This window comes from Olea europaea, chromosome 10 (genome assembly GCF_002742605.1).
Source record: "Olea europaea var. sylvestris chromosome 10, O_europaea_v1, whole genome shotgun sequence".
Lineage (NCBI taxonomy): Eukaryota > Viridiplantae > Streptophyta > Magnoliopsida > Lamiales > Oleaceae > Olea > Olea europaea.
Window position 1 is genome coordinate 41,604,474 of NC_036246.1, and position 11,780 is coordinate 41,616,253.

At 35.3% G+C, this 11,780-nt stretch overlaps 1 protein-coding gene across 1 annotated transcript; it reads left to right on the plus strand.

Annotated features, from left to right (window-relative positions):
* Nucleotides 1–205: 205 nt before the first annotated feature.
* LOC111402308 (SCY1-like protein 2) lies at nt 206–11,778 on the plus strand. Its single transcript, XM_023030526.1, has 13 exons — nt 206–871; nt 3,111–3,215; nt 4,274–4,384; nt 5,143–5,325; nt 6,612–6,738; nt 7,503–7,564; nt 7,670–7,756; nt 8,128–8,214; nt 8,973–9,086; nt 10,131–10,259; nt 11,059–11,121; nt 11,385–11,546; nt 11,656–11,778. Exons 1-13 carry the CDS (start codon nt 377–379, stop codon nt 11,776–11,778), a joined length of 1,848 nt encoding a protein of 615 aa, XP_022886294.1. The 5' UTR covers nt 206–376.
* The last annotated feature ends 2 nt before the right edge of the window (nt 11,779–11,780 follow it).

The following is an 11,780-nucleotide window of genomic DNA, read 5'->3' on the forward strand; positions in this document are numbered from 1 at the left end:
AATACTCACCTCAGTTTGATTTCCATTGTTTTAAATTTTTTTACAGGATCATTTTTCACATAACTATACAATAAAATATTTTATACGTAAATTCTAAATTTTTCTTTATTTTTAATTATACAATCTTTCAAAAAATACTATTTAAAACTCTTTAAAAATAAAAATAATCGCCACCATTCATTTGTTTTGTATTTATTGCATAGCTGAAAGACACGAGATTCCAACGTGGCATCCATTTCACTCCATCTCCGCGACCTATTGATCAGAGAGCGAGCTAAGTCCAATCGTCTCAATTCCGATCTCCCTCCGCCACCACCGCCGCCGCCAAACTTTTTCCATTTCCCAACGAAACTTATCCTCACTAAGAATCCCAACCATGTCCCTGAATATGAAGACTCTATCCCAGGCGTTCGCCAAGGCCTCTGCAGCGATCGAAAAAACGGTTCAAACTACGGTTCAAGAAGTCACCGGTTTACCTAGAGCGTTACAGGACTACGAGCTTTCGGAACAGATCGGCTCAGCCGGGCCGGGTCTGGCTTGGAAGCTTTATTCCGCTAGGTCACGTGGCGGCCACTTGCCGACCGTGTATCCGACCGTCTGCGTATGGGTATTGGACAAACGGGTCTTGTCAGAGGCCCGACAGAAGGCTGGGCTTTCGAAAGCAGCTGAGGATGCGTTCCTGGACGTGATTCGGGCCGATGCTGCCAGGCTAGTGAGGCTGCGGCATCCCGGGGTTGTCCACGTTGTCCATGCGTTGGATGAGAGCAAAAGCTCCCTGGCTATGGTCACTGAACCACTTTTCGCATCCGCTGCTAATGCACTGGGGAATGTGGAGAATATTGCCAAAGTGCCTAAGGAGCTCAAGGGAATGGTATGGTCTTCAATTTAGAATTTGACGTTCCGGTTTTGTGGATATTTTATAAATTTGATAATTTATAATAGATGACTCTTTTTTGGATGAGTTTAGTACTTCGAGAGTGCCATTTTGATTTCGAGCTTGAATTTGTGTCGTTTTGTTCCAAGTGTCGGTGTTAGTTTTTTCTCCCTAAAGATGACAATGGAGCGTTCTTCTATCATTATTTGGTTTTTGACGTAGAATGGCTTTTGGGAAATTTGTGAGTTTATGTAGTAATTGAAGTCAGATTGATATGAGTTCTATTTGTAAGATTTTGACACACTTGGAACTGAGCCCATTTTATTTGTAGATTTAGCTATTTGTAGATCGGCCATCCTTTGAAATGAATTATATTAAACTTTGAACTTGGCAATCTAAATATGGGACTTTAGGCTACTATGATTATGCCATGTTCCTTTGATAACATTGCAGGGGGAGACTCAATCAAGAAATTAACATGGAATTTTCTAACTCAAGTTTAAGAAGAATGATTTAAAACAAAAATGTCCTTAGGTGGATAGAAGTTAGGGGTAAATCCTTTTTTTTTTTTTTTAAACATGTATAATTAGGCCCTCAAAGAAGATTTGGAGGGCATCTTGCTGAAATTAGCTTGATTACGCGAGATGATTAGATTTGTATTGCTGTAACTGAAATGTTTAGTCTATAGGCTCCTCTTCCCACCTTTCTCATCTCTCACTCCATCAAAATAAAATGCAAAAAATTCTTGGAGCTGGTTATACTTAACCTCTTGTGGTGAGAATAATGATGAATCTATCTACACGCTTTATTTTATTGATGCTAGAAAACAAGAAAAATTAGAAGCAGGTGAGGGAACTATCATTGATAATTGTTACTGTGAGCTGCATCATCTAGGAGAAAAGTCGAAGAGATGTAGGAATTTCACCTATAATTCTTCAAAGACTGTTGCAAGGCTGTATGCACATATTATGGACACTTCATTTGGTTGCAGGGGCGGATCCGGGAAACTTTTTAGGACGGGCTAATACGAAAAAAAATAAATTCACACACAATTTTTTTTAACTATGAATTGGGCTGGGGGGATGGGCTGTAGTACAGCCCAGTCCCCCCCTAGATCCGCCAGTGTTTGGTTGATACTTAGTATGTCTTGATCAAAGCTGATACAATTATACAACTAAAAATGACAAAAACAAGTGGAATTTGTGTATTTTGGAGGCCTACCTCTTTGACACAAAGGATGGAGACTATAATTACTGTAATTTCTCTATGTTGCAAAAGCATATTAAATTTCCCACTGAATTGTTATCTAAGAGGATTCCTTATAGCAAAAATGTTATCTATTAAAATACATGTATACGCAAATGCTCGATATAAAATTCTGTAATGAATGCACGGGGCAATGTCATGGTTAACTACGAGGAATTCCTAAATATTTCTGTTCTTTTACTAGGTTGACGTACTGAAAACACATTATTGTTAAGGGCATGCTCAAAGAAAAATTTAATATGAGTTTAGATTAGGACATAACAACATAACAAATATTAGGGCTCAAGAGGATAAATGAAGAAGAATATTTAACCGGGCAGAAGAAAGAGAAGTGAAAATGCGAGGTGTCATCCAAGACCGATGATACCTCTGGTGACCGATTCAATCAACTATTCTTTGTTCTTTTTCTTTAATATTACATTTAATTATCCAACAATCTATCGAAATTTTTTTATATTTTTCTTATATATTATTACAAGCACAATGATTCTAGGATTTAGATTTTCAGCATTTCCAGATACAATAAATTATTCTGATTATATACTATATGATATGAACTTTTCTTATTCAATGTTTATTAGGCTGTTAAGTTCTACTTTTCGCCAATTCCTGTGTTGGTGTCTCGATGTTGTGCCATATCCTTGTCCTTTTTCTGAACCTTGAATCTAAGGCTATCCAATTTGTGGCAATCATTGTTACGTGTAAAATGCTATCAACTCTCAATTTAACTTTGACCAATATACGATTTCAAAATTAATTTGAGTAACCTGAAACTTCTTTCTATTGTTTCTACACCTTTAGAATTCTTGGTTATTTTGGAGATAGAATCCCCTTTTTTTCCTTGGTGTTTCATGTGCCACTAGTTTAACATAGTTGGAGGAGTTGGCAAACAACATTTTATTATGCATTTCATGCTTATAAACCATGTTTGAGGAATGCGGTTTTATTCAGCCTATTTTAATTTGTTCAGGAAATGGGACTGTTGGAGGTGAAGCACGGTCTTCTCCAGATCGCAGAAACCTTGGATTTCCTTCATAACAATGCTCGCCTCATCCACCGGGCTTTATCACCTGAGGTTACAAATTATTCTTTCTTTGTATTTTGTTTCTTTGCAGTTTAGGTTTGGGCCTTTAAGCTGTCTTTGTTTCCCTTTCTTCCTTCTTTTTTGCGTTTGTGTCCAAAGGAAATATGTTCCTTTTTCTCTTAATGTTTATATGCTAGCTATATGATCTCGTGAAGAAAAGGAATAATAATAGTGTGGATATGTTGAAAGTAGCTGCACAGATTTGACTATTTAACTTTGTACATTGTTGAGCAAGAAAAGTTAAAGGGCATAGTTGCTACTTGTTACAGTAGTCCAATTATCTCACCATATTTTTATCTTAGTTTTAAGTTGTATTAGTATTTTTTATTACTGTTTTTCAACATTTGTCTTCCATTGGGGCTTAAAGAAGTCTTTATCATTCTTTTGGTTCTCACTCATTAGATTTAAAGATCTGTTTCTACCTAGTTCTTTGTTCTACAAGTAGATGGCTTGACGTGGTTATGAAGCATCTAACTTTTTTAGATCCTCCAACGGATGTATTGATGGACTTAATGTAGTGGCGGAAAAGGTTAATGTAGCTGAACTCAAATTTATTGTGAATAAGACTTGGTTGTTAATAGTTTTAAATCTAATCCTTTTTTTCTCGTAAAACTTTTGGACTTTGAGAATCTTATACAAAGCCTTCAAAAGTTGATTTTGGATTTTGTTGCCAGTGACAATGGGTTGTAATATTGTTGCTCTGCTGTTGTTTTCTATATTTCAACACTTACATAGAATTTTGAAATGTTTCTTTGGAACACTTGTATTTAGAATTTAGAAATGTTACTTGGGAATCTTGTATAGCCTGATAGCTCTATCATGCCGATCTAGATATTTATATTATTTTATTGCCAGTTCAGTGCCACATGTTCATTTTTTAACGAATATTCCTAAAGTAAACAGAAGCCACTCAATTCTGAATGATATTCAGATAGAAATTAGAATATTACATTTCCTTAGGCTCTTTTGCGCCAGGGAATTGGTTTTATTTTCCTCTTGTAGGATATAGATATCATGTGATAAAAATACTGGGCATTGTTCTGTTGCAGGCTGTCCTGATTACATCAAATGGAGCCTGGAAGCTTGGTGGCTTTGGTTTTGCGATATCAACTGATCAGTCCTCCAATGATTCTGCAAACGTGCCTTCTTTTCATTATGCTGTGAGTAATGAACCTGCGGATCTTGGGAAGCATCCATATTATTTCCATCAAAATCTCCTCCACCGTGCTTTTTAAATGCACTGTTGTTCAAAATCTGTGTTGTTAATTAGCATCTTCTTTGGGTATGTATAATTATTGATATGGTTTAGGGTTCATTAGGCAAGGCTATTGAATAGTCAAAACTTGCTTTTGGACCTATTTAGATAATTTTGTGAAAGTTCTTTGTGTGGCTACAAGATCTTTTAAAGGAAGTTGGACCAATATGGCCTTTTCAGTAAGCTCTTCTGCAAGAAGTAGAAGCTCTGCCAAATGGGTCCTTAGCATTTGGAAGTAGTCTTGAACAAAAATGTTGACATTATTGGTGTTGATTATATGTATATGTATATGTATGTATGTATGTGTGTGTGTGTTTGGAAGTAGTCTTGAACAAAAATGTTGACATTATTGGTGTTGATTATATGTATATGTATGTATGTATGTCTCTGTGTGTGTGTGTGTATATTTTATTTTTTAAATTTTAACTTCCCTTGGGGCATCTTCTTAGATTAGAAAGCATTTGATCTAGATTTACATAATACACAGTATTTCACCAAATTGTTAGCACTATTTTTTTAGGGCTGTGTTTTATATGGTTGTTTTTTATTATGTTAAATTATGATATCATTTTGATGTGATTTATTAAAAACAAATCGATAGGTTTCAATGTGAAACATGAATGATATATTGGGCTGATATTCTAATCTGATTTGGATTCATAGGAATATGACGTTGAAGATTCTATTCTCCCACTTCAGCCATCATTAAACTACACTGCCCCTGAACTGGTTCGAAGTAAAACATCTTCAGTTGGGTGCTCCTCTGATATTTTCAGTTTCGGATGCCTGGCCTACCACTTGATTGTTCACAAGCCTTTGTTTGATTGCCACAACAATGCGAAGATGGTATTCTTTTCATTTTTTCTTGGAATTTTACGAGTATTATTGGAATGACTTGGTTCATCTTGATAGTAAGAAATAATCTTAATCACTGAAACTAGTAAATCACATACATGCTGTGTACATTTGGGTATAAGCAATGAAGTGTTGTAATTGTTCCAAGTACATGTAGTGTGCGTTAGGTAAACACTCTATTATACTTGGGCGGTTGGGATTATGAGGGATAGGATTTTTTTTTGTTTTGGGGGTTGGGGGGGGGGGTTTATTAGGGAGAATTATGGTGCATAGTTATAGTACGGTGAATATTGCAACACAGTATTAGAAAAATGTACGACCGTCTAATTATGAAAAATTTAAAACTTTATGATAACATTTTAAATTTTTGGCTAAGCTTAAAAAAAGTAAACTGTCTAAAAATATATTTGGATAGTTTATATTACTTTTACTTATAAGTAAACTAATCGTTCCTATTATTTGTTATTGCTTGCTAATGTTGTTAAAGAATTATAATTTTCTGTCCAATAAAGTTTAGGGGCATTGTTGATGGAATTTGTCTAATTACTATTGTTTTGAAGTCATTATTTACAAGAACTTGAGAAAGAACTTTGGTCTTTACAGTATGAATTTGATGTCAAATTAACGAACGAGTATAGATGGAATCAAGATTGGTTACTACTTCTGCTCAAAATTTGACTAAGAAATATTGAGTCATATTAAATCTCAAGAGACGAGAATTTTGGATATTGGTTCAATGGGTCCACTGAGAGATTACATCAAAATCCTGTCACAGATTGCTGGAAAATTGGTTCCATAAGGATCTGTCAAAAGATTGCACAATGGTTGGATTTTGACTTGTATTCAAATCCCTTTCAGTTTAATTTGAATACTATTTGAGATCCGTATACCCAAATTTACGTAGATTTATTTATTTATTTTGTATTAACTAATATACTACAATTACTTGGAATTCATGATGCTATGTTGTTGATTTCTAGTCATGTTCACTATCTTGTAAATACAATTAAATGCCATGATAATTAATCTCTTTTTAGATCTTTCAAATAAAGCCTCAAGTTGACGTTCAAGTATTCTAACTTGCCAAGGAATTCTGTATCATTGGTTGCAATCTGCTGAAGTGCTTCACAACGATTTGAAGTTTTCTTGTTATAGTTTTCCTAAAACAGATGCAATTGTTGTTTTATTATTATTGTCATCACACCCTTTCTAAAATTGTTACTTATAAGTTCATCCTCTGTTTTAATACTAGTGGTTGTTGTGCAACTTTCCTGCAGTACATGAATAGTTTGACTTACTTATCCAGTGAGGCTTTTTCCTCCATTCCGAGGGAGTTGGTACCCGAGTTACAGAGAATGCTTTCTGCAAATGAGGCTATCAGGCCGTCACCCATGGATTTTACAGGTACAGATGGGGCTTCTGAATATTACAACTTCGTGTATAGGATGTACTGATATATAAGGACAAAGGATTGTACAAGAAAACGCACATTAGATTTTTTCCTTCCCATTTCTTTTTTCAACCTTTTATTTATTTATTTATTTTGGGTGAAGGGGGTTGTTATATGGCCTCTGTTGCTTTGCAAGGTGCAGTCCTATATGATCCTATGACAAGAAAAGTAGTGAGTTGGACAATTTTTAAGTTAGTGCAGCAATGGAGAGATGCTAATCTATATCAGATGGATCCATGCATGGATTCTAATGTAATGCTTATTTCTTTTAAGAACAAAAATGTTTGATAACTAGCAATTCAGCTGACTGCTACATACCATACTTGCAAAAACCAAAAATAAAATAAAAATAAAATAATGATCCTAGATATAATAAAAAAGTGACGTAATGATGAAGAAAATTTGTTTACCAGTTTTTTAAGGTCTTGGCACCTCACTAGTAAATGTTTTAGGATCTTTCCAGATGAAGTCACTAAATTCTCAGCCATGGCCGAGCTTTTGTTTTGTGCATGCTCAGTTGGTCTCTAGGATGTGAAGGGCAAGAGCGACTTGCTGAAGCCTATAGCATTTAAGCCATGTACGGCTTGATTTGTCTAGTATTATCTTTTAGCTTTAGTATTAAGAGTACTCCCATGCTAAATTTTTTCTAAGTTGTCCCACTAACAATTACATGTCTTTCAACTGTGTTTTTCACCAAATATGTGTTCACTGTTTTCAGGCTCACCTTTTTTCCGGGAGGATACTAGGTTGCGTGCTCTCCGCTTCCTGGATCACATGCTTGTATGCAATTATTTTTTGCTTTTAGTTCTGTCATGCTCCTTTGGAGAAGTTACATGATGCAATTTTGGTTAAAATGGAATGTGAGATTACCTTTATTGCCTGCAGGAGAGAGATAACATGCAGAAATCAGAGTTTCTAAAAGCATTATCAGACATGTGGAAGGATTTTGACTCTCGTGTATTGCGGTATAAGGTTCGAGATCTTGCATTCCAATTTATGTGATTCTGCTTTACTGTCTTGCTGTAGACTATATGCTCTGATTTTGACTATTTTCCTCTACTTAAAAACATTTTGAACAATCTACATATGTAATCAAGTTAGGGATTTAATACAAGAATCCAATGTAATTATCTTCCTTGTCCTAACTCTAATAGTCTTGAGCTCATATCCCAGTACCCCTAGGAAGAATGATGTCTCAAGATTACATATTCATCCATTTCCCCAATTTCTGTTTTGATGGCTTTGATGATCCAATGGCTGTATTTTTAATGTGTAATAATTAGTCTAGTCATTATCTCGTATGAAGGTTTGGCAAATTGAACTCTTTTTGCTGACGAATGCAGGTTCTTCCCCCTCTGTGCGCAGAGCTTCGAAATTTGGTAATGCAGCCAGTGATCCTACCTATGGTTCTGACCATAGCAGAGTCTCAGGTAATTCGATTAGTTATCTTTGTGTTCTCAAAGTACCCTTGTCAAGTTATGGAGTTACATATCATCAGTTAAAATGACCATTTACCTACTTTTTTAAGCTTGGAGTTGATTTAACTCATTTTGTGTCTGTGCACATGCATTTCTGTATGTAGCACATGACTTGATAGTTGATACTGTGAACTTCTTTATCTAGACATGAATGTTAAAATATTCAGAGTTTGTTATCGATACTGGGGCTAAGTTTGCAATGCCTAATACCATGGTCATTAATATAGAAAATGCAAGACCCATGTACTGGGGAAGTAATCTTTTCTTCGATAAATAATTAATGATATTCTTGTCAATTGAATTCCTATACTTGCATTTGAAACGTCCCATGTATTGAGACAATTTGTCTACAAGACGTGTATATTATTTTCAAAGAGCTTATATTTGTTTTATGCATTCATGGAAATTTCTCTGTGCATATTGCTTGCTCGTTTTTATGTTTCAAGTTGAAGGTTATATTACTTCTCTCAGCTTTTTCTGTAATTTCATTGATCCTGGTTGTATTATGGGGTCCAAAACTTCTTAAAGTTCTCAAAAATGGGTTCTGGGTGAAAAGTATTGTCCATAATATACCATTTCATTGTATTATGCAATTAATAAGATAATGACGCAGCAGCATGTGTGCAAGTTTAATCAGTTGCAGTTTCTCTTTATTTTTAGAAGACTAATGTCACAGGAGGTTATGGTGGCATTTATGTAAACTACTGCAGGATAAAAACGATTTTGAGCAATCGACCTTACCATCTCTTGTTCCAGTCCTGGATATGGCTGTGGGTGAGACATTACTGCTACTTGTGAAGCATGCTGAGCTTATTATCAACAAGGTAACAGAAGTGGCTGTGCTGGATTGCCATTTATGTGTATTATAACTGTTATACACTTGATTTTATCTATTTGAGAAATAAGTATACCAAATAAATCTTTTCGTTTTCTCATGGGGTTTGAACATTCTAGTATCTTTTTTTACGATTCACCTCTTCCTACATTGCCCCTCTCTTTCCAACTGTTGAGGTCTTTGTAATTATGATGTTTCTGAATAATTATTATTCCTGTTACCAGTAACGATGAGGTTTCATACTAAAGTTCACGAGTTTACGTATTTGTTATAGTGGGGGCATTGTAAACCATGATGTGACACTGCTTTTCATTTGCTTGGACTTGAGTATCGAAGAGGCCAAGAGAGAATTTTTTTGCTGTGTGCAATAACTTGGAGAGTGCCTTTTTTTTTTTTTTTTTTTTTTCCTGATTTGGATAGCCTAGTTTTCTACTTTTGAGAGAAGGTCAATTGAAGGATTATGGTTTATGTTGTGGGGGAATTAAGAGAAACTCGAAGTCTGTACAAAAGAACTATTTGCTGAAATTTAAGGACAGAAAAATGTACTAAAAGCTCCCTCTTATTTTGAATAAACTTTAATAATGAGTCATTTTTTGCAATCCCAGAGAAGTCCAATGAAATCAAGTCTTCACAACCGCATGAGATCATTTTAATTTTTGCCTACTTTTACCTCTTCTAAGTTCTAACTTTAGATCATGGGGTTGCATTGCTCTCGTGAACCTGAGTTGCTTGAAGTCAAGATGCCATGAGACACCAACCACTTAGGTAGTCCTTTGCTCAATTTATCCTCAACTAGTTATACCTACACTTATTAGTGTATATCCATGTTTTTTAGTTTAACAATTCCACTATGACCACCTGTCCATCTTAACATCCTCAGTTTTGCTGCTTTAATTTTATGAAATTTTTTCCTTTAGCAGCCTAAAACTCATAGTATAAAGCATACCTGGTCTGATAACTGCCATGTGTTACTTATATGTTAATCTTAACTGTGCGATCTGTAGTTATAGCTTAATTTGCTCTCTTGTGACAGACTAGTCAGGAGCACCTAATTTCTCATGTCCTGCCTATGTTCGCTCGAGCTTATGATGAAACCGATGCACGCTTGCAAGAGGAAGTTCTGAAAAAGACGGTTTCGCTTGCAAAGAAACTTGATGTTCAGGTGATCTCGAGCTGCTTCTTATTGGTGGTTCTTAAAAACGTGGAGTTGGTGAGACAGATCATATTATGTTCTCTGCCTCTAGTTGAGTATTAGGTTCAGTCATGATTTTTTGAGAATGTTGAAAAACCCAATTTTCTAAAAATTTTAAATAAATATAAACATAAGAGGCATAAGGCTTTCACAAAATAAAACTTGGAAGGAGGAAGTGGGTAGAAGATGAAGGATACGATTGAATGTTGTACATGATGGTAACTTGGTAAATTGGGCTATTCATGAAAAATTAAAATATATGATCAGTTGACAGGTCTAGGCATATGTGAGATTGATCACTATTTGGCTGAGGCCGAGGACCAATAACCAAATAGCAGAATATATAACATTATGGATAATCAATGATCCTTCTCTACTAGCTGTCCCTGCGTTGGAACTTAACACCCAGCATCCTTAATATCGGAAATTCCAATTTCTTTCTATGAAATGAGTACATTTCTCCCGAAATTTCTTGAAATGACCTGACAAATTTTGTGCTATTCATTTCACCCTCCTGACACGACATTATGATATACATGCCAAACCATTTATCTTATTTAACTTGATATTTCGGAGTATTTGATTGCATTGATCTACAGGTTGTAGTCTCTCCAAGTTTTCAGCAAAGTCCTTTTTGTCAAATGTACCTTATCCGTAATCTTCACTTACATATATTAATTCTCGGCCTTGATAATATTTGGTCAAGTGTGCTGTGTATTATTTTGATATATTACTAAATTACACATTTTCTGTGTAACCTTTCCTGCAGTTAGTGAAACAAGCAATTTTGCCCCGTGTTCATGGCTTGGCTCTTAAAACAACCATTGCTGCGGTATGTTTTCCTTGCTTCATGTGTTGACCGTGTTTTGACTGCCCAGCTTTCATGCTACAGTTTCTTGAAACAAGAGTAACTTTAGGAAGTTATATGTTATTCTATTAAACTTGTGTTCATTTTTATGAGAGACAGCAATGTTCAGTCAAAACAACTTTTTCCATTTCTCCTTTTTATTTGTTTCATATCCATAAAACTGGGTACACCCTGGAGTGAATTAGTCAGTCTAAACTCTAAGGTCGAAGCTTTGCTTTTGTTGGCAGGTGAGAGTGAATGCTTTATTATGTTTGGGTGATATGGTTCACATGCTGGGTAAGCATGGTGTTTTCGATATCTTGCAAACGATTCAACAATGTATTGCTGTTGATCGTTCTGCTCCAACTCTTATGTGTACCCTTGGAGTTGCGAACTCAATTTTGAAGCAGGTACAAAATGTTTTAATGCTACTCTGTCGACTGTACGAACATTTTTTTGTTGGTTCTGCCCCACTTACCTTGTTTAGATTTTTTATTTTTATTTTTTCTTTTTTCACAGTATGGAATTGAATTTGTAGCAGAGCACGTTCTTCCAATAGTGACTCCACTATTAATTACCGGGCAATTAAATGTTCAGCAGTTTGCTAAGTACATGTATTTTGTCAAGGATGTACTGAGGTAACA